General features: G+C 43.4%; 1 protein-coding gene across 1 annotated transcript in view; it reads right to left on the reverse strand.

The window, feature by feature from the left end:
- ABHD2 (abhydrolase domain containing 2, acylglycerol lipase) overlaps nt 1–20,913 on the reverse strand; it is a 38,463-nt gene extending 17,550 nt beyond the window's left edge. The window contains exons 1-3 of the mRNA XM_075506215.1: nt 20,824–20,913; nt 10,460–10,546; nt 9,391–9,591 (exon numbers count right to left, since the gene is read on the reverse strand). Of these exons, the coding sequence (XP_075362330.1) occupies nt 9,391–9,584 (194 nt within the window). The 5' untranslated portion in view covers nt 9,585–9,591; nt 10,460–10,546; nt 20,824–20,913. The remainder of the gene's footprint in view (nt 1–9,390; nt 9,592–10,459; nt 10,547–20,823) is intronic.
- Between the last annotated feature and the right edge of the window lie 656 nt (nt 20,914–21,569).

Below are 21,569 nucleotides of genomic sequence, written 5' to 3' on the forward strand. Positions count from 1 at the left end.
TTCCAATTAAGGAGCTGTGGTCTCTGCTACACAGAGCAGGGTATCCAGAAGAAGCTTGAGAGCTGCCGACACCACTTTGGATCCTGAGAGATTAGCAACTCCCTCCCCCATTTTGATTTTGGTTTGGTTTTTTTTTTTTTGGGCTTCCTGCAATTATTCCCTTTACTGCTTGAGACCACATGAAGCAGAGAGCCTGTTCTTTCATGTTTTCCCCTGGTTCACAGAAAATAGGCAGCTCGGGGCTCTGATTTACTACTTAAGCCCATAATTCACTAGAATGTGACAGAAACCTTGCCTCCTTTGCACTCTGACACTACCTACTCATACAGCTAGACCTTCTTCCCCATGGCAACTCTTACATGTTGTATCCACAACTCCCTCTTCCCCCTACACGCTCCTCAAAAGACTACTTCCTATAAGAGTAATAACTATCTAGGCTTGTTTAGCAAGACAAGAGCAGCAGTACACTCTTTCTCCCTGTTCTCTTCCCTCATCCATGAGGGAGACTTCTTACAGTCAATGCAACACAACAGCTCATCGCACAGTTTCACTCAGTTTTTGCAAGAGCACTTCCCAAGGAGACCCTAAATAGATTCCCACAGAAGTAGATACCACTTAAATAAAAGCTACAAAAGCTGCCAACTGATGCTTGTAACCTTGTAAACTGACCCTCAGTGCATCTTGAATTTGATCACTCAACTATAAAGCTTTTCAAAGAATTTGCATGAGGCTAGTAGCACTATCTATCTTTTATCAGCCCAGCATCTCTGCACTGGGAGATATGCACTGCAGGTATGTCTTGCCAGGCACAAGGTGCAGCACACCAGCCATGCACAGATTCCCAGCAATGACAGGGATTGTACAAGCTCATCCTCCGCAATTGCTGGTAGAGACAGAAAGTAGCCAGTGGATACATTCTCACAATTCCATTCCAGATATCCATTGGGATAGTGCAGTCAATGTAAGCGAGGCTGCACAAGAACTACGGATTGTTCTGCTCAGGTCACATACAGCTCACTGCAAAGGGTTTTTAACAGCAACTGTTATGCCAGATGGAAGAGACACTGCTCTTCTAGCATAAGAAAAAGCAGCTAGCTTCACCCCAGTCATTTACTTTACGACCAGTGCAGGTCAATAGCCATACCCCACACTAGACTGTGCTTGACTGATTTTTTTGTCTTCTTTCACAGAAGCCCTTTGCAGATGGGTTTTGCTAGCAGCTTCTTTTGAGGAAAGCTGTCAAATACAACCTATAATGAGAGTCAGATGTCAACATTGTTGCATGGTTTCTAATCTTAGGTTAAGTACATGCACTGGAAAGTTTTGGTGATTCTGCTTCTATACAGTGCTTTTCAAATCAAATATTATCCCAGGTAAAACCCAAAGTCTTAGTCCATAGGAATAACAGGAAAGCATTTTCTCCAGCTACAACAGCCAAGTTATACAGCTGTAACTGATTACTGCTACCACCTTGATAAAAAAACCCAGGGACCTCTGCAAGCACCAATCATTTCCTGACATTTACCTACAGTTCAGTTTCCAGCTGTAAGTTACAGTCATCCAGTGGAATAGATGTAGCAGCTGCAGCAGCACATACCACAGGATGTTGTTAGAGAGGAAGCTGGAAGAGTCTTCAAAGCCTCACGACTGGAGTGGTGGTAAACTCAAAGCTGGAGCTTAAATGAAGACAAATGGCTTCAAGCATACTGCTTACCAAGAGTGTACTACTAACCACAGCCTGCCTCCTCAGGTCACAGCTGGTTTATCTGGGGGAAAAAAACCCAAACCTGCCTTCAAATAACCTGACTAGAAGTTACCTGAAGTACTGATCTTCAGTAAGTCAAACCTTTACACTGCTTTTAAGCAAACAACGCATGTGGTTTCAATGAGATGTTCTTCATTAAAGGAAAGACTAAAACCAAGGCAGGAATCCCTGTGACTCCATCCATAATGACGGACAAATGCTACCTATGGGTTCCACATTTCCATCTGAAGGCTAAAACTGTGCCAAGTCCTACGGACAAGGGTGCATTCACTGCTTGCTCCCTTCAGAGGGCACAAAGTAGTGTTTGAGCATCCTATGGACCAAGCAAGTAAAACGCTCAGCTTATCTTCTAAGTTAACTCCTGTCAGTTGTTTAAGAATCACACTGCCTGCAGCAAAGACATGCTAGTGTTAGTCACTCTGTATGTAGCTACGCTCTTCTAGATAAATATTCAAAGGTCAAGTTCCAGCATGAGTAATGTGCTTAGGACAGTATTCTGATGCAGAGATTTGTTACTCCCACTTAATCATACTTAAGCATGTTAAGTATATTTCTGCAGTTTGCTCTTAAAAATAAAGCAGTTAAAGCTCTGAAATACATGCAAGTGTTAGAGCAGCAGCTTGTTATCTCACCTATCTTTCCTTTTACTACTGCCCATCAGCCTTTAAGCAATACGCTCATGGCAAGATAGATATCTGAAAATCCCTTAAGTATCCAGGTTCCAGGAGACTGAATTTCACAAGACTTCCACAGGGAAGGGCGAAAAAGTTGCCCAGACTTTATAGATCTTGCATAATCAGTCAAAAACTAAGACAGATTAAAACTCATTTTAGACTGATGCAAAAGCAGGCAGCTATTAAAAATTAGACTTTAATTTACCACGATAAGTTGCCAATCTAACCTACTACAGAGCCCTATAAAGCCTTGACAGTAACAAAGTCTATCACTGCCTTCCAGTAAAAGCTGTCCTCAGCTGATGGACAAGTTTGACTTTGCAAAGCATCCTTATAATCTATAGCAGAATCTGGCACATGATCTGTCCGTCAACTATTTCTGTTGACCCTCCATTTTGACAATGGACAAATCTTTTGATTTGTCTTCCTGTTTTTGAAAGTCTTCCTATGAGTGACTTCTATCTACATTTGAGACAAAATCTACAAGAACTTCCAAGACCAAGTACTGAGCATAATAGTGCAAGACTGTACAGGATTGAAGGACAAGACATCTTATCCAGGGTTTGTGTAGACTTTCAGCTCGCTTTTACTAAAACCGTACAAAGAGGAGGGCATAGAAAGAACTCTTTGGTCATGAAGGTGCATGATACCACACTGGTGAGGCAAAAAAAAAAACTAGCCAGGAATTATGCAAGAGTCCTCACGCCCTGAAAGTACAGATCAGATAAACAAAATTTTGTTTAAGCTGTATTATGTGAAAAACAATTCCAGAGACATTTTCATACTCAATCCAGCTGAAAAAGCTAACTATCCAGTGCTGATAGCAATAGCTAGCACAGACTGTTTTGCAATGAAGCCAACATTCCTTATGGCAAACAGCTGAAGAGAGATGCTCCCCTGAAACAATCATCCTGGAGGCAGGAGAACATATACTCAGGCTATTTTTCTTATCATAGAATGCTTTGGATTGGAAGGGACCTTTACAGGTCATCTAGTCCAACCCCCCTGCAAGAGCAGGGACATCTTCCACTAGATCAGGTTGCTCAGAGCCCCATCCAACCTGACCTGGAATGTTTCCAGAGATGGGGCTTCCACTACCTCTCTGGGCAACTTGTTCCAGTGCCTCACCACCCTCATTGTAAAAAATTTCTTCCTTCTATCTAGTCTAAATCTGCCCTCCCTTAGTTTAAAACCATTGCTCCTTGTCCTGTCACAACAGGCCTTACTAAAAAGCCTGTCCCCATCTTTCCTATAGGCCCCCTTTAAGTACTGGAAGGCTGCTATAAGGTCTCCCTGCAGCCTTCTCTTCTCTAGGCTGAACAACCCCAACTCTCTCAGCCTGTGGCTTACCTTAACAAAACAAGCTCAGCAGGGTGCAACATGCAGACTGAGCAACTAAGTATCCAGTTTAAGGAGCATTCAAGCATTGCCTTTTAGATTTTATGCTAAAACTATCGCTACTGCTAAATTTAACCATGTCTTCCAAACAAGGGCCCCTCACTCATAAAAGCAGGTGGCTTCCCTCTGGCACTGGTATTAAGTAGAAGCAGGGCAAGTGTTCAAGGACATGACAGACTTCAACTTCTCTATGATGCCTGCTATAAACCAAAGTGGTTTTGAAAAGCAGTGTACTGTAGAGATTATCCCAGTACAGCATGTTTCACTGTATGGAGATGATTCACTATGCATTCCTTGGTGTGCCCTGTTCCAGCAAAGCTCCTCACAGATGTATGAGAGCCCAGGCACAGACACAATGTCTATATGCAGTGTTTCCAATGGTCTGCAATAGGGGTTTAGAGACAACGGAAGCTGAGCAGCCAGCTGGGTGGTGAACAGCAGTCAGGAAGACCTCTTGCCAAAGAGGTACACGCATGCCCACACAAGGACAACGATGATGTACTACAATAGCACAGACAAGCAGGTACTGATAACACAGGGGATCTGAAGGCAAAGTTGTGTTGTACCAGAAACAAAAATCAGTTTCTGTGAAACAAGAATGGCTTCCCAGTTTGCTCCAGACTCAGAGGGCTTTTAACTGACTCATTTCCCTGTTTTGATTTGGTCAGCTGCAACAGATATCAGGCACTCTGAGTAAAGACAAATATTTGGAGGCAGTTAGTTATGGCTTCCAGTAGCCAGTCCTGTAACTTACAGTAACAGGATTCTGCAACAGAAGGCAGACAGGAGAACAGGTCTGGGGACACCAGTTACTTATTATGGAAGCTGACTTATATGGAACAAGTAGAGTTCATCAGTCTTAACTGGCTAAGTGAATTTACAGCCAATTACATAAATCTGCTCATAAATGCCAATGTTTTAGCTCCAAATGCTGTGTTTCAGCTGTGCAGTGCAGCCCCACATCTATCAAGGTGGCTGTCCACAACAGTGCCCAAGAGCAAGAGAGTTCTTAAGTGTGTCTCAAACATTCTCCTAGCACTTTAATATTAAAAACAATTCCAACATGTGATTGTAGATTAAGTTTTAGTAGCTCTCAGGCAGCAGATTATGATTTTAGAGCACGTACATCGCCCAGTATACAGGAATTTAGGAAAGCAGCAGCTGTATAAGCAGCTCACACAAAGCACATAAAAACGGTGCTATTTTTATTAGCAAGCATCAGCATTCAGGTCCTCAAAGATCTGAAGTGGAAGTTCAGCAACAGGCTTATTTCTGGAGCATTACTTCATTTCATCTGAGGAGATTAACACTTTAAACATTAACTCTTACATCAGCTTTGATATGTAGCACATTGATACTGATAGCAAGAAAGCAGAGCCTACAATTTGTCCATGTCAGGAGTCACCCTGAGAACTGCCAGCTGCATTACAACAGGCAACAGGTTATTTTCCCCCCCTTTACAGAGCCTTTTGGAGGTATTTAAAGGATGGTTTACAAATCAAGCCTTGTTTGAACCTTGTCCCTTATTTGATGCTAGGGAATGCAATTTGAATTCCAGTCAAGAAAGCTCATGTCAAAGTCCGCAGGGTTCAACCCCTTCCCCCCAGATATGTAGAAAGCAGCTTTTTCTGCATCAGCTCAGCTAGACTGTTCAATGTGATGAAGACACAGCAAATATGTAACAGCAAAATTTTAAAGCAGCTTAGGGAGCTTCCATGTCCCCTGAGCCTCTGAAAAAGAAACCAACATAAGTGGAGTAGAAGTGTTTGCTGCCCATAGAAACTGCGTGAAGTCTGTACTCTTAAATAGTTCTGACTGGCCTCCTCTGTTAAACCACCTCCTTCCAAATTTAGGTAGTTTTTATTTAGTAAAGTGCCCATCACACCCCTCCTCAATCTTCAGTGACTACAAGAAGTATTCTAGTCAAAACAGGGCACCAGTATTACAGCACACCTTCCTTGCTGATGAGAGCTGGAGAATGCAAGGCTGCTGCCAATGCCACAGCAGAGAACCTAGCAAGGACTCAGACCCCCCGAGGCTGCTTCTCTCCCTAAGGTCAATGCTTCAACTTACAATAGCGAGCTGCCATTCTTCTCTACCTGTCAACATGTTCACCTGCCAAAGCTTCAGAAGTAACACTGCTCTTCTAGTTTATTATTCTCCTGGAAGCATTCCTCCCAGGGTAAAATACTACGGAGTTGACAGGAATCAAACACTGTTTGCTATTAGATGGAGGAAAAGAACATTGAAAAGCTTGAAGGCAGCTTTTCTGACTACTTGTCTCCTTGCATCTAGGAGAAAAGCAATGACAGTGCAAAAGAGTCTTCTGGTACCAGGCAGCCTGCTTATCCAGTATAGGTTACTGTGCAAACAAAGGATAAGAAGGATCTAGGCTGGATCTTTGACAGTGTTTACTAACAGGCTTGACAGTCATTTGCCTCAACCTTTGAGGAGCTTGCCTTTATTAATTATAAAAGTGTGCAGACACCAAGGATAATTATTTTCAATAAGGATGACACTTGTGCCACATCTCTACAGGGATAAAGATGCACACACACTTGATGGTAGAAGAAATTGGGAACAGCCAAAAAAATCTCTAGCCCAGTACTGCAAGCAGTGGCCAAATCTGTCCTCATGAATCAAAGAGCCAATGCTGCATTTCTAGAGGAATAAGAGAGCAGATGGCAGACTTTCTGTACAAATTTGAGAGACAGGAAAAGGAGACAGCTGCAGGCAGGGGTTAGGCCCGAGTGCTCAAGGGCACCAATGCTGTGCTGATTTGCAAGAGCTTCCATGCAAGAAGCAGTTCTTTGAATGAAAAAGGGCCTGATTATGCTACTCCACTTGATAAGCTCAAGTACAGAGCTGGACAGGGGTAGAGGAAGGGAAATAAAGAGGTAAGAAAACATGAGCTCTAGCAAGACAGAGTCTATTGCTTACCAGTGTTTGATCGATATGTAGAAAGCTTCTAGCAGTTTAGAGAATTGTAAAAAGCAGTACTAACATCTGCAAGTACAAGGTACCTGGCACGCAGCCATCTCAGGCAGTTTTACTATCCAAAGCTCTTAAATTATTCATCCACCACCACTTTACTGACTGAATGGCACTACAGTTACAATGTATTGAGTAAGTCCATAGGTGAGGATGGTGCCCATGAAGGGCAAATAAAATCCAAAAGTGTTTTCCAAGTATTTTTGAATAGCTGCACAGATAGAGTAACTTTGCTTATTTCTGCTTTCTCCCTGTCACCCTGTTTTTTTCCAGCAATATCCTCACCCCTTCCTCCCTTAAGCATAAGGGAACTGAACAAACCAGGTTTGAAAGCCAGTTCACAGCTATACAGCAGAATTGGTCATATAACAAATCTTAGAACAAACCCAGTACTGATATAACAGGAGGGATTGCGGGGCTACTTATTTTGCTTTCGTGATAGAATTTGAAAAGAGTTTCTTAATCAGCTTTCTTAACACTCTGAATAATTAGCAGGTAATCAAAGCCTTACAAGATTTTTCAGTGGAGTATGGCACAGGCTGTTTTCACATAGTTTGTAGGACTAATTAGCGAAAAGCTATTTCATGCATAATTGCAGGAATTTAAATATATTTGTTCCCCTTTAGTCTCCAGGTGACTTTCATGCCTGAACACAGGATTTCTTTGATTTAAGTTTCTGTATTTAAAAAGTCTGTGATGACATCAATAGAATAACAAAAAATCACATATACATCATCTTAGAGTTGTCTTTCCTTTCAATCTAAGCCCTTTCAATCCCAAACAGCAATTATATTCCTGTCTGCCCTAACATAGGTATACAGGTAACAAGACTGAACAACTACCTATTGACACATTTTGTTCCGGTTTCAGCTGAGTGTTTCCTGGGGTCATGCAAGCCTTTGAGGCCATGTTCTGCCCAAGAATCATGTGTTGGAAATCACTGCTACAGTTTTCAGAGAAGTTGGCAAGCCTGAGCTCTGAGCTGATCCAGAGAAAGCAAACACGAGATTGCACACTATTAACACAACACTAGGGTTCTGCAAGAAGCTTTTTGCTCCTGCAATTAATGCACAACAGATGTACTGCAATTTTTAGATGTGTTCTGCATTTTCACTCCTTTGGGAATACTTTATTCTCCAGCTGAGTGAAAGTCCAAAACATGTCTCTAATATAGTAGCACTAGGAGCTTGTGCCATGACAACAAAAGCTGAAATAGGAGTAAAATGGACTCTGAATTGGCTTACAATCCATATCCAAAGATTAGCCTGATACTAATATACCTTCAAGACTGGTAATCAGCACAGCTTCATGCTTGCTTTTTCAGGGACTAGGGACATTCAATCTGGAGTGCCAACACTGAGATGACAAGTGTCTAAGATACACTAAGGAGGTTCTAGTTACCTGGTATTTTTTAGGGAAGCAACTGCTTTGCAGTTAAGGCACTAGCCATAATCAAGAATCCAATTTCAATGCTCAGCTTCAACACACTCTTATGTTACTACCAAACTCAGAGTGCATCAGGGAACGCTCTTTGGGCTCTAATTTAAAATGGATAATGCTTTGTTTCCTCTAAGTTTGCAGATCCTTTGGCCTGACATCTTACACCTTATGTAATCAAGGCACCTAACACAGCACTGCTAAAAGCCTCTCATCTCCCCTAGAATGACTATTATTAAGTCAGCTTGACTTTTGAGATCCAAAAGGAAGGTTCATGCAGCTGCACTCAGTGCTTACTAGATAACAGATGTATTTAGGGCTTCTAAATAGGACTTGCAAGTTTTCAAAGAGATTGCAGAAGAGAAATACTGCAATCAAAGTCCTTGTACCTCCAAAGCCTCATGAAATTGTAGTAAATGCTTCATATTATTGGTGAAGGTAAGGGCAGCTGCACTGATTCTGGAGGTCCTAGAATGGAAGCTCAAGGATCAGCCTGCTCACATACACAGTCAACATAAGGTCAATTAGAAAATGGATTCAACAGGCTTAGAGCTGGCCAGTACGTTATTACTTTATTAAACTAGTTATGATGATGTGCCCTACCCAGTAATAAATTCCATTAGTCTTCAATCAACTTAAGGCACTTCAAATAAGAGTAGGCACTTTAAAACTAATAGCCATCCCTGTGTTCGTTATAAGTGCACAGACACACCATGAAAATGTTTCCTTCCTGTGAGCCCTGACAGATTTCTTCCCTAATAGAAAGGAGAGTACATGAACAGAAACAAGTGCTGACTGCATCCATCCCTCCCCCATTTCCACAGACAGTGGGCTAGATAGTGCTGGTATAGTACAGTATCAGTGTACAGCTACTATGCAGAGGGGCAGGGATGACTTTTTCCATACATCCATGGAGAGCCCTGCACAATAAGGCTTAGTCCTAAATCCAAGTACCTGGGACACTAGCAATAACAAAACATTTGATTTGGAACAGGTTTATTTTATCAAGACAATACCCTGACACTAATTTGCACCCAGGTTTAAGAAACACACTAGGCAGAAGAATGGTTAAGTGCAGCCTTCTCCATATAACGCTGGTCAACATGGAAAAAATATACTACTTACTCTTTGGTCAAAAGTGGGCAGGATTTGAGTAGAAAGCGGGCCAAAGCAGAGTCCTGGTAAATGAGTTCAGGAGGGGCAGTTGGGCTTTTTAAATTCAAGCAGCGAACAATAACATACAGAACAGCAGCAACTGCTGCTAGCTTCACCCCATCAAACACCGCTGGCAGCTCAGGGGTTTCCAACATTGCACTCATTTTGAGCCTGGAGATAAAAACCAGTATTAAAGCTTCTCGCAACATACTGTTGGATATGAATATTAATTGCCATGTTAAATGTAAGACTGTGCTAACCAACTAAATTTGTCAGTTAACAGTGCTACAAAAATCCTAGTGTATCAGCTGAGACTAGCAACTTTTAAGATGAAAGGAAGTTTATTTTGTACTGCTCTAACCACTGTGACCATCACAAGAAATAGAAACTGGATGATCAGTTGGGAAGGAGATTTATTCCTAATCAGTGCTGCACTAGAATTGCAACAACGTCTCAGGTGTCAAACTCTACGATCTGCAGCCAGTCAATACTTTCAGGGTGTTGGACAAGACTATCTGGCTTAAGTTGAAGCTGAGTGAAAAGCCAGGCTATAAAGGCACATCATCAGCTTTGGATATGTGTGTTTCTTCCCAGATGTACAAGCCAGGCTTGAAAAGGAGAGCTTGAAAGAACTACTGTGTTAGCTCCTCAGCCTGAATTTTGCAACTCCATGAGAATACTGGTACTAACTCCTGCTTGTATTTAAGGTGGCCACTTTATGTACCAGTGAGTTCAGCATTTCTTTTAATTCACTGTAGTTCTGCAGCTGAAGGAGGACTAGATCCTCCTAGACTAATATCTAGTCTTTCAAGGGCTTCGGAGTAAAGGAAGTGGGGCAGGGGAGAGAATTAAAAACTCCACAATATAACAATATCCTTCCAGCTTGAAATCAAATTCTTAAACCTATCCAGCTTCTTTTGAACATATGGTTCATTACAGGGACATTTCATCCATGCTAAAGGGGCAGGTTTTTCCCTGGGTCTTTCCTCAGCCACGTAGGTAACCCAAGTAAGATAGCAACTGACAAGTCAAATCTTACCAACATCACTTTTTCTTCAAACAAGAAATAATTGCCAGTCCCCAGTAGAATTGTCACTGTCTGGTTCCACGTACTACGTGAGTTATCCTGTGAGGGGAGGAAAAGCAAATTGATTATTACCAATAAGGCCGCATCTCTCAGCTGGAAGGGAAGAACACAAATTTATAGAGAGGTCCCCTCACAGACATTGCAATTGATTTGTGTATTCAGTCATAACCGCTTCAGCTCTGATCCATCTGCATCAAACCTCTTGCCTATGGACAGATTCCAGGCTAGATCAGTTGCCTACAGCATATTAATTCATCTGCAGTATGTAAATACACCTTCATGCACAGAGATAGACAGAAAGCAATAATGAAAACCAGTGCAACTTCAGAAGAAAGCCAAGCTATGAGCTTCCAGAAGACAACATAGTCAGCATCTTCGCAAGATTGTCCCCAGTTACAAAAGCTACCCAAATCCCTTCATATTTAAGTCTAGAACTAACAGGCTACTGTTCTTCTCAACTTTGTGCAATATCTACACTGTTACTGAAGTGTGAAGCCAGTCTGAAAGAAGTTTACTGCTACTTTTACTCAGGCTTAGCAAGGCAGCTCACTCCTACAGATGGAAGCTTGTAAACAGTCTCTGCTTCTTCCCACACTTGCTTTTTTGAGAAGTTACAACATATCACACTTCAACAAGATGGTGAGAGCCACCAGGAGGCTCAGATACAGCCACCTAATTAACACTAGTGCACACACACCAAGGCTTGCTACAAGAACTTGATGATGCCAACAGAACAGAGTAAGTTTTCAGCCTGTAACCATAAAAATGTAAGTGATATTTACAATTAGAACTGGATTCCCTACAGGCACAACAAACCAATGGTGAATCGGAGCTTCCAGGAAAAAGCTCCAGAATCATCTGCTCTCTACCACGGCTGCTGCTTCCAACTCAGAAAATACACCACCAGGACAGGCCGTACCAAAGCCTTACTTATCTTTCTAGCAGGAAACCTCAGAAGTATTCTTCCAAGGGATTTTGGGAGTACAGAAAGTACAAGTCTGACATCAGCTATTGATTAACAGCATACTGGAAAGCTGCAAGTTTCTGCCACCATAACCATCTGCATTGCAGGAGAACAGAGTGTGAGGAAAGCAGAGACATTTCATATTGGACAACTCTGAAGCTTTTATTTTCCAATTCTGAGCTTCACAGTATAAGGGAGAGAGGAGTGGGCTACAAAAAGCCATTTATTCTTCTAATCGGAAGACTACATTGGCATCGTGTCTCAATGAAGAGTTGGAGTACAATGTTCAGCTGTAGTACGTTACCTCACTTCCATACTTAGTAGACTTTCACCAACACTACCACTAACTGCATAGGACACAACAGGCAAACTACAGCAATGGCTTCTCCAGGGAAGGTACAATCAGCAGAAGAGTAGATTGAGTTCCTGAACAATCACCGACTCAAGGACAACCAAGTGCTTCAGCAAATCTTCCCCAGCTAAAACCCCCAGAAGTTCTGCTGGCATCTTCCCTTCATTGTTTTATTTAGAAAATTAATAGAGACTCTGATACAAAAGTTACCCAAGACCTTCCTGCCACTTGGATTTTAAGCTAGTTTGCTGTTTACAGCTGTCACAGCATGAGTAAATTTGTTAAAAATAAAACTGGGCATGATTAGTCATTAGCATTTTGTACTAGTGACTCAGTATAACTGACCCAACTATGCTGTATCTCCCTGAGAGTCTCCCCTCCCACATAATCTTCAGATTACAAACATACCACATCTTTTTCATACTTCCATATCCAGTTTTTGCCTGTCACTACCTTAAAAAAGCATACTAGCTTGGAGTTACTTTCAGAAAAATCAGCTGTTGGTAGGCAGGATTATGCTTTGACACTTGTGAACTAGTATTTTCCCTTTTAGACAGTCTAAATACACATTCACTGAACATACACACCTCAACCATGTGCTCAAGGTTCATGTATTTGTCAGGATCTTTACCTAAAAGCTCAGATCAGTCTGTGTACAGCTAACACAAAGTTGGTACTGCTGTTACAGTAGTACAGCAGCCTGCAGTGATTAACTAAGCAATCGATCTAGTCCCAGACAACTAGATTGGTAAACTCCATGCCCTATGGATCCAGCAGGTACTTCGGGAGTCTGGTATTCCTGAAGACCTAAACAGACCTGTCTCAGCCAGGGCAGATTTGCAGGGGCTGAGCCAGAGCACTCTGCTCTAAAGTTTTAAGGGTTTAGCTTACTGAAATGGATTTGAGAGCTCTGCCTCTAATCACATAGGACAAGTGCCTTGCTATTTACAAGCAGGGATGAGGTCACCTTGCTTCTGTTTTGTTAAACCCTTTTTGCATTGACCCAATAAACTTGTCTGTTTACAAAAAAGGACAGATGACCACAGTGTTGAGCCAGTCAAATTTTAATCTAGAATCTTCTCTAAATGGGTCAGCATTAATATAAACAGACAAACATTTGGCCTTTTCTGTATATGGAACACTAGATTCACTTTTAGCAGGCTAGACAAAACTAGCAAGAGGCAGTAAGTGTATCACTGGAAACAAGCAAGCCTGCCTTTTCATCTCAAACCCCCATCACAGGGTTCAAGATGCACATTGAGGAACACAAAGAAGTTGAAGCTCTTGGGGCCAAGAATATTATTTTGAAGCACCTTAAGTGTATAATTCCTTTAAAAAAAAAAAATCACTTAAAGGCATAACAGCCCCAAAGACTAACAGTCTTTTCAAACAATATTCTTAAGTCCGTTTGTGACTGAGGACTAACTCTAAAATCAATCACTGGAAAGCAAGTGCTGGATTTGTGGAGTCTTTTCTTTTGCCCTTTCATCACAGATTAAGAGGCTGAAAATCATGTTACAGGAAACACTTCAGCACTACTGTTAACAGAGTGCACCTCACCTGTACAAGTATAATGAGAAAAACTCCATGTCTCCCCTTTCCAGACAGGAATAGAAACAAGTACCACAAAAGCCAGTAGAGCTACAGCAAATTCCTCATGTATCCTTTCAAAGACACTGGGTTTTGGGAAAGCCATTGCCGAGATATTTACTTGTACAGCAAGTGAAGACATGACTAACAACAAATGTGAGACTTGCACACATTTCTGTTCCAGGTTTCCTGGGGAGAGAAGACTCTTCCAGGGACAAAAGTCACTTTACCCTGTGACTCAACAGGGCACGCACATGATTTGGTAGCTACCAAGCATTACAGCTCCTCCACCCATGCAAAGCTAAGCCTGACTCTGCATACAGGAAAGCCAACATTAAAAAAAGCAAAGACATTAAAGGAAGCTGCTCCCAAAGGGTCCTTCCCTCAGGCCTTTTAATGAGCAACTGAAAGCCTGGCAGACTCATTTCACTGAAGCATTAGAAATGTTTCAGGCTAAAGCGAAGATGCAGCTGTATGGAACTGCCCACAGACAAGAGTAAAAGCAGCTCTTTAAAAGGGGCTCCACTAGCAAGATATTTTATGCTCCATTACATTCACTGAAGAATCCCATTTCCAGGAATGGCAGTTTGATACAAAAACCTCCTAGATGCCCTCCCACCAGTCAGCATTCTGGCTCACTAGTGCTTTCAGAGCTCAGCTGGACACCAAAGCATTGGAGCATATCTGGCCAACACTGAAAGCATTTAAAAATGCCCTTTCCTATCCTTTTACAGCTTCTACCAAGTAGTGTAAGATCCTCTCTTCCCCACTAAGATTCAGAAGAGCCAAAGAGGCTGTTTCTAGACAAATTAGGCCGACAGACTTTGTTAACTTATCAGACATTTCTTGGACTGGTTTCATTTATTTGTAGTGCCTGCTTGTGGAATAAAACTCAAAGCAAGTCTGCTAGACAAGAGGAAAGCAAAACACCCTACTTTAAAGAGCTGTGCTTAGGCAAATTCAGATCAGAAATAAGGGGTTTTTTCCCCTCTTTGAAGGGGGAGGAAGGAAGGCTGTTTCACTGAAGTTAGTTCTTTAGAGAATGTTTCCAGGAAATTAATCATCTTTAATATCAGCCAAAGTTAATACCTCTTCCAAAACACACACCACAAAGCCAGAAGTTACAGGCCTGTCACTACCAGGTAAGATATCTAGAAACACATCATGGAGAAGGGAACTTTATTAAGGAAAAGGCAGAAAGTCAGAGCACTACAAAGGTTTTTAAACAAAGCCAAGTTTTACACTAGCATACGATCCAAATCTCACTCCAGGAAGTGTACAGAAGTGTGTCACGCTGCTGAGCTTTCGATAGTTTAAATGCAGAAGATTATGTTTAGAGACCATCCAGATGAAAATGTACATGGGGAATGTATACACCTGGGAAAGACTCCGAAGCAATGTGTCTTGATGGGAAACGCTGCCAGACTAAGTTTTTGTAAAGCACTGGAGGACAGTCTGAGGTCACACAAGCTACGTGAGTACAGGAATCCATGCAAACGGAATCATGAAAAACCTCAAGCTTTATTGCGCAGTCCCGTATCCTGCCTTTTACCCAGCACTTTTTGTATAAAAGATGCTTTCCTTTTTACAGAAAAAAGTGTTAAGCCTAAACTGCTACTTTAAGGTCTCCAAAGAATTACATAGACACAAGTATTTTAGGGCCACACCAGTACTATGCCTCATAGGTTTAGGCACACAAAGCAAGGCATCACACGGCTTATTTCAAGACTGGCACCTAACCAGCCCAAGCTTGCCCCATGCAGAACCTCCTGTTATCTTCAGTGGTAGCTCAGAGGAGAACACGTCAGAAGTAAACACTGAGATCATCTTGATGTACCGCTCAATACTTCTGGCCATTTAAAACAGCCAACTAAGTCTCAGACCTCAAAGCGTAGAGGGTATAAATAAGAATTAGCTGAGCACTTCAAGGACTTAAGCTTAGGTTTTCAGGAGACATGGCCATGAGAGATAAAGTGTAGTCCTCGCCAGAGTCATCAGGAGTCTGGCAAAGCCCACTGCAGTTTTATTGTCAAACATCTGACAGATTTTATCTCCAAATAAAGAGGGCACACTGACATGTCCCATCACGAGGATGTTTAGAAGAACATTACTTAGAAGTCCTTGGTGCAAGTCCCCCCACCTTGTGCCAGAGCCAGCACCCAGGCCAGGATTTGGCTGGTTGGTGAGTATACAAAACAGCAGGTATGTTTATACCATGTTCCAACAAGAATTTCTTGGCTGGTGCCTTCACTGGAATTTGACCTTTTCATCAGGCACAATACTTGGCTCATATACTAAATTTAGAGGTACTGTGAGGTTACAGGGACAAAGTTCATAGCATGAGGCACCACCAGCACAGCCAGAAAGACAGGTGCCTTTAACTGGAGCTTTTTTATCCTTTTTTGACTTTGAGAAGTCCTACACCTTCAGAGCAGAAGCCAAGCACCTAAGAGGACTGGGTGTACATGACAAGGCAGCTTGCTTAAGAAAGCACCTGAGAATAATTCTATAGCCAACAGGGCCAATGACTCTTCAGGTCTTTCACTTCCCCAAGAAGGCTAATTTACAGTCAGCCTTGAATTTCACTTCCTTCCAACTACACAACTGCTTTTGTTTCTTCACAATATCATTTTAACTGATTTAAATGGTTCTACTGCATGACAGGCAGCTTTTGTATATTATCCAAGAAGGCTGCTGTGTAGACTCCCTGTATGTCACCTTATCTGGTTCTTGCTTGTCACAGATGGATTAAAAAATGCTGCATTAGCTTTTATTGCACACACCTGATGTACAAGATTAAACTAAGACAAGACAAGGCTCTGATGAATCCACAGAAATCAGTTAATTTTATCTTACCTTAAAGGAAAGGCTCATGTTATTTAAGCAATTTGATTACTGCAGAGACTTAGGACTTTGTCACACCCTAACCACTACATTATGGAACTACAGGGCAGAGCTTCAGCTCCTTGTAGAAGAGGTCAAGCTTACTTTCAGGTACTGAGGGAGAAGAAATACCGGCTAACACCTTTCCACAGACTTTCTTTACAGCCTTAGCAGGTGTCACTTACCTGCCATATAACCCTGTGCGAGTGGGCAGCATTAAGCTCAAGGGAAGAAGTGGAATAAACACATTGCAGAGAACCTGACAGTCCATGCTCTGTAGTTGAGGGAATGCTACTAGCATCAAGCCACAGATAGCTAAGTGAGCTAATACAAACTGCATTACAGACTAAACCCACTCCAAAAGAGTCTGCTGTATGCCTTAATTATATTTTGAAATGCAACATCATCTGTTAAAGCCTCATTTACCCTCAGACTCCAGACTGTCACAGAGCTCAGATGTAGACATCAGAGGAGCATCCCCAAGTCCAAGCACATCACAGCTGTTTGCTCAGCTACAGGGTGCACAGCCGAGTAAGCTGAAAGCATGCTCCACACCAGACTAGCTGCACAGCAGGGAAAGACCATCTATCACCAAAGTACAAGTTAAGACAGCTAAGAGAACTCCATTCAAGACTGGTCCATTTCAAATGGTCAGAAAACACCTATATCTGAACACGATCAAAAGCTGAGGTGCCACTTCACTCTGAGGTCTTCAAACACCCTGCTTATTTTTTTCCCCAACAAGCAGCTCTGCTCCACAGCAGTACAGAAAATTTGCAGAGTCATTCTCAAAGTCTGTTCATGACAGATAGAAGGCTCACACTAGAGAAGTTTAATTCACATCGTTATGTTAAAAATGAAGCAACAACACTTCAGGACAAGAGAACCAAATACAAAGAGACAGGACCTGACCAACACCACAGCTACCACTACCACAGAAGTGCAGAAAACTCAGGTTTTGTCAGAATGTCGATTGAAACAGAAAGGTTTTGGAGCACCACAGTAGTTGCCAGCAACTCAAAGGCTGAAGAGCTACATTGCCCACTCTCCTGCTGAATCTGAGTGGGAGGTTAGGGATATTGTAGGAACACATTTTAGGACGTTTTCTCCTTACCTCTTACAAGGACATTCACTGTAAATGACCGTGCATCTGCTTATTTCACTTAGTACAATCTTTCATATTCACATATGCCCAACCAACACTTCACAGAACAGGGTGTTCCAGTTAAAGGACAGCCAGGCTTGAACACCCTCAGCAAAATCTTTCTGGAACCTGCATCTCTATGCAAGAGCATCTTTGAAGATGTAAATAAGTTTAGAAACAGGACAAATTGTTGAATGGGGAACCCCTCACTAGCAGCCAGTCACTTGTCCTAGCTGACCCTTTCCATGAGGAGCCCGTATTGCACTGTTTGAGCGCTCAGTGCCCTGAATAGGGCTGTAGCTCAATTATTAGCAACTAGTATATCAGAAGTTTCAGGAGGGTTTGGTGTTTGCAGGAGCTCGGTCCATATTAGTAGAAAAAGTTGTCATTGCTGTTTATTTTAGTCAGACTGAACCCATGATGACAGGAAACTCAAGTATTTCTCAACAGTAGAGTAAGTGCTAGGCAACTGCACTTCTTGGTCAACGTAGAGATACAGATGAAAATCTTCTGTACATTGCAAAGTATGACACTTCCTTCCACTGCCATTACCTCTAACGGAGCACAGGCACAAAGATGTTTCAAGCACCTGGTTTGTACAGAACTGCTTCGCAAAGCATTTTGAATTGCTGCTGCCCGATGGTGGCATAGTAAGGCTGGCAGTTAGAAACAATCTTTATTATCGTTACCTGATATAGCTGGAGAAAAGACAAGCCCTTGGGCACACAAGCTCTCCTAGAGCTAAAAGAGGCCAAGACAGCTGCCTGACTAGGTTAGCATCATTGCCACCCACATATGTTGGGCAAGTGGGACTTTGCTTCTCCCTAAGAAGGACAGACTGCCCTTGCACATTGAAATGAAATCAATTGTTTGGTACTGAACTCAATCAGCTGAGTTTGATCAGATTTTTTTTTAACTGCATATAAGCTTAATCTTCACAAGCTATTTAGACTGAAGAAGGGCAAATATTTGCACAGAGGCTCAGTTAATCTATAGTACATGTTAAGAATAGCAATTCAGAGCTATAACACATAATGAAATACGATCTTCCAGAGAAACTCAAAAGTGTAGATGAAGACTCCAACATAGAAGCAGAACTATGATGATTCAGGCTTTTGCTGAAGAGTCCAAAACACTAGTTTCAGGCTGGTGTCTGTACCTTTCAACAGGAATTACAAGCACCAAAGACCCCAGCACATACACCCTTACTAGAGACTTTACTAAATCCTGTTCTTTAACTTAATTGAAGTTCTGGCACTGCCAGAGCCAGCAGCATGAAACTAAGGATGAAGAGGCCGGAGATACAGAGCAAGAAAGGGGAGTAACAGGGCAGTGTGAACCCAGCAGCACCCAGGACATTTCTGTTATCGAGTGAGGTTAAACTACAACTACAGAAGGTTTGAATCAGCACTCAAAAGCCACCTATTTCTATAGTACATCAAATTACATCTAAAAGCACAGTCAGAACTTAGTAGATTTGGACAACCTCTCCATATGCCTGCGTCAAGGACAAATGATGTTATTCTGCCATCTTTCCTTCCCAATACCACATCCCAGAACAGTGACTATTTCAGTGTGTTAATCTCTGGGTTTTCAGATGACAAGTTTAATAATGCAGCTTTATGAAATACTAAGAGCCTAAGCTGCTATTCATTCCCTGAATAGAAAAATATAGCTTTTACAAGAAGAGTAGAACAAATTAAGTTTTAAGTTTAACTTCTTCAGAAACAGTTTTGCAAGATGGAAGGTTTTATCCCCAACCTCCACATCTTTTCCACCCCTAGAAAAGACAGGCTGGCACAATCTTAGTTCAGCCTCATCCTCTACCCAGCTAATTCACTCAGTAACACAGATGACCTCCCATGCAAAAAGCTGAAATACAACTGTTTTTAAGAATAAGGCAGGATAATAGAACCACCCAAACATTAGCTCTTAGTTCTTTTTTAATATCCTTCCTGTTCTTACTCTTTACTTTGAGACTAAAATAAGTGATGGCTAGAATAATAAGAAAGGCTGCATGTCCACTGATCCAAGAAGGGACAAGAGAATTTATTCAAACTTCTCTTGTTATACGAGAACTAAGCAAGCACCTAGAAAAGAAGGTGAAGTAGACTAACCAACAAAAGATAACAACAGAACAACCAAAGACTAGTTGTCAATAACAAAACTCCCTGAACAGGAAATAAACATTATGGGAGAAGGTCTGAAAAATGAGATATCACAAATACAAACAGCTGAACTGCGTGTTCTATGAACACCTTATCAGTGAGGACTAGAACATGTCAACCTAAGCCATATTATAAACATGGCTGAGCATGATAATCATTGATAAGGCATGCAAGATTAACACACTGTACCAGTTGGCTAATTAATAAGCCACAAACATTTGTTACAGAAGGAGGCACCAGTGATGTAGAAACCAAACAGCAATCTGTAAGAGGCAGACAGGAACCTTCAGTACTTACCACACCAGTGACAACTGTACATCAACAATAAGAAGAAGCTGTTATGAATCCTCTGAAGAGGCTGCATGAGAATGCAACTACAGAATGCCATCCCTCCAGCCATAACTGTGGTAATAAAGCTGCTGCTAACATAGCTCTTTAAAAAAGTTAGTGTCAGGTGAGGGATTTCACCAGCTGTAATACATCAACTGTGTTAACAAGGCAGTATATAGTATGCACCGACAAAAGTAAGTCTAAAGTTGTTGCAAAATGCTAGTAGCAATATCAGGACCTAGGAGCTTGAGCAACAGAGGAGAAGAGCCACATTTAGGGGGAGCGGTGGGACCTGACTGACATCAACCAGAACTCACCTGGCTCTAACTCACACAAGTATCATCCCCTCAGGACCTCTGCTCTGCACTCAGCTCCCAAGCAGCTTAGGACTGTTTCCCACCTCGGCCTTCACTCCCTGCGGGCACAGGCTGCTCACACCACCGCTTTTCTTGCCCTGCACAACTCACACCTCCACGAAGCGATGGGGAAGGCCGTCACCACACCGCCAGCTGCACAGACCTTCCAACCCCAGTAAGAACCAAAAAGAGAGGCACCGGCAGGAGACCTGACTGCAGATCACCACAGCCAGGCCAGCTGAACGCCACCGCAGGGCCACCCCCACCTCCACCCCAGGAAATAGACACATAAGACAAGCCTGCCGCAGAAAATAAACAGAAAGAAGGCGGCCGAGCGGGCACGGGGAGCCTAAGGCCAGAGCGAGAGGAGCATTGCTGACCACCCGGCGCCTGACAGACCCAGCCGCGGGGCAGCGGCCCCCCGTGCCCCCTCAGGCCCCGTACTACTGACAGGCAGGCGGGGAGTCACGCCCGGCCGTTGCCCCCGCAGCCCTGCGGGGAAGGGGCTCCCGGAGCGCCGCCGCCTCACCTGCAGGCCCGGCTGAGGCACACGGGCTCTGGCAGCTCTGCCGCCGCTCCCACCCGTCTGCACCAGCCTCGCTACGCGCGGCCCCTTAGCAACCGCCCTCGCCCTCCCATTGGCCGCGCAGCCGTGCCGCTCCCGCCCAAGCCCGAGCACGGATTGGCCGGAAGGCGAGGTGGGGGTGGGAGCGCGCGCCAGCCGGGCTGCACGGGCGCCATTGGCTGGTGGAGACGCAGCGGGGCGGGATGCTGCGGTTCCGTTGGCTTGGGCGCCTCTCAGTCAGGCGGAGGGCGGTGATTTGCGTTCGCGGGCGGGGCTGCCGGCGCCTGGGGGGAGCCGCGGCTGCTGCCGCCATGACACAGCGGGGCCAGGACGGGGTGGTGGGCGGCCGGGAGCGGCGGGAGGAGCGGTGACGCGAGGGTGAGGCAAGGGTGAAGCACCAGCCTCGCCGCTGGCCACTTCCTGCTGCCGGAGCCAACACCCCTGCCGCGGGGGGGAACAGCCTGGGGACCGCTCCAACTGAGGTGCATGTTCGCCCCTCAGTGACATGGGGCTTGGTGGTTCTGAGGGCCGGATGGGCCAAAAACCTCTCCAGCGTGGCACAAACCTCTGATAATCCGTCCAAGTGTGCCCAGGTGCTGAATACTGGTCACGTGATGCTATGTAGCAATCAAAAATCATTTAGGATCGGTATTTTACAGCCTTAAAAATGGTGGCTGGGCCTTAGCACACTGGTTTTGTTTCCCATGGGC

This window comes from Mycteria americana, chromosome 6 (genome assembly GCF_035582795.1).
Source record: "Mycteria americana isolate JAX WOST 10 ecotype Jacksonville Zoo and Gardens chromosome 6, USCA_MyAme_1.0, whole genome shotgun sequence".
Classification (NCBI taxonomy): domain Eukaryota; kingdom Metazoa; phylum Chordata; class Aves; order Ciconiiformes; family Ciconiidae; genus Mycteria; species Mycteria americana.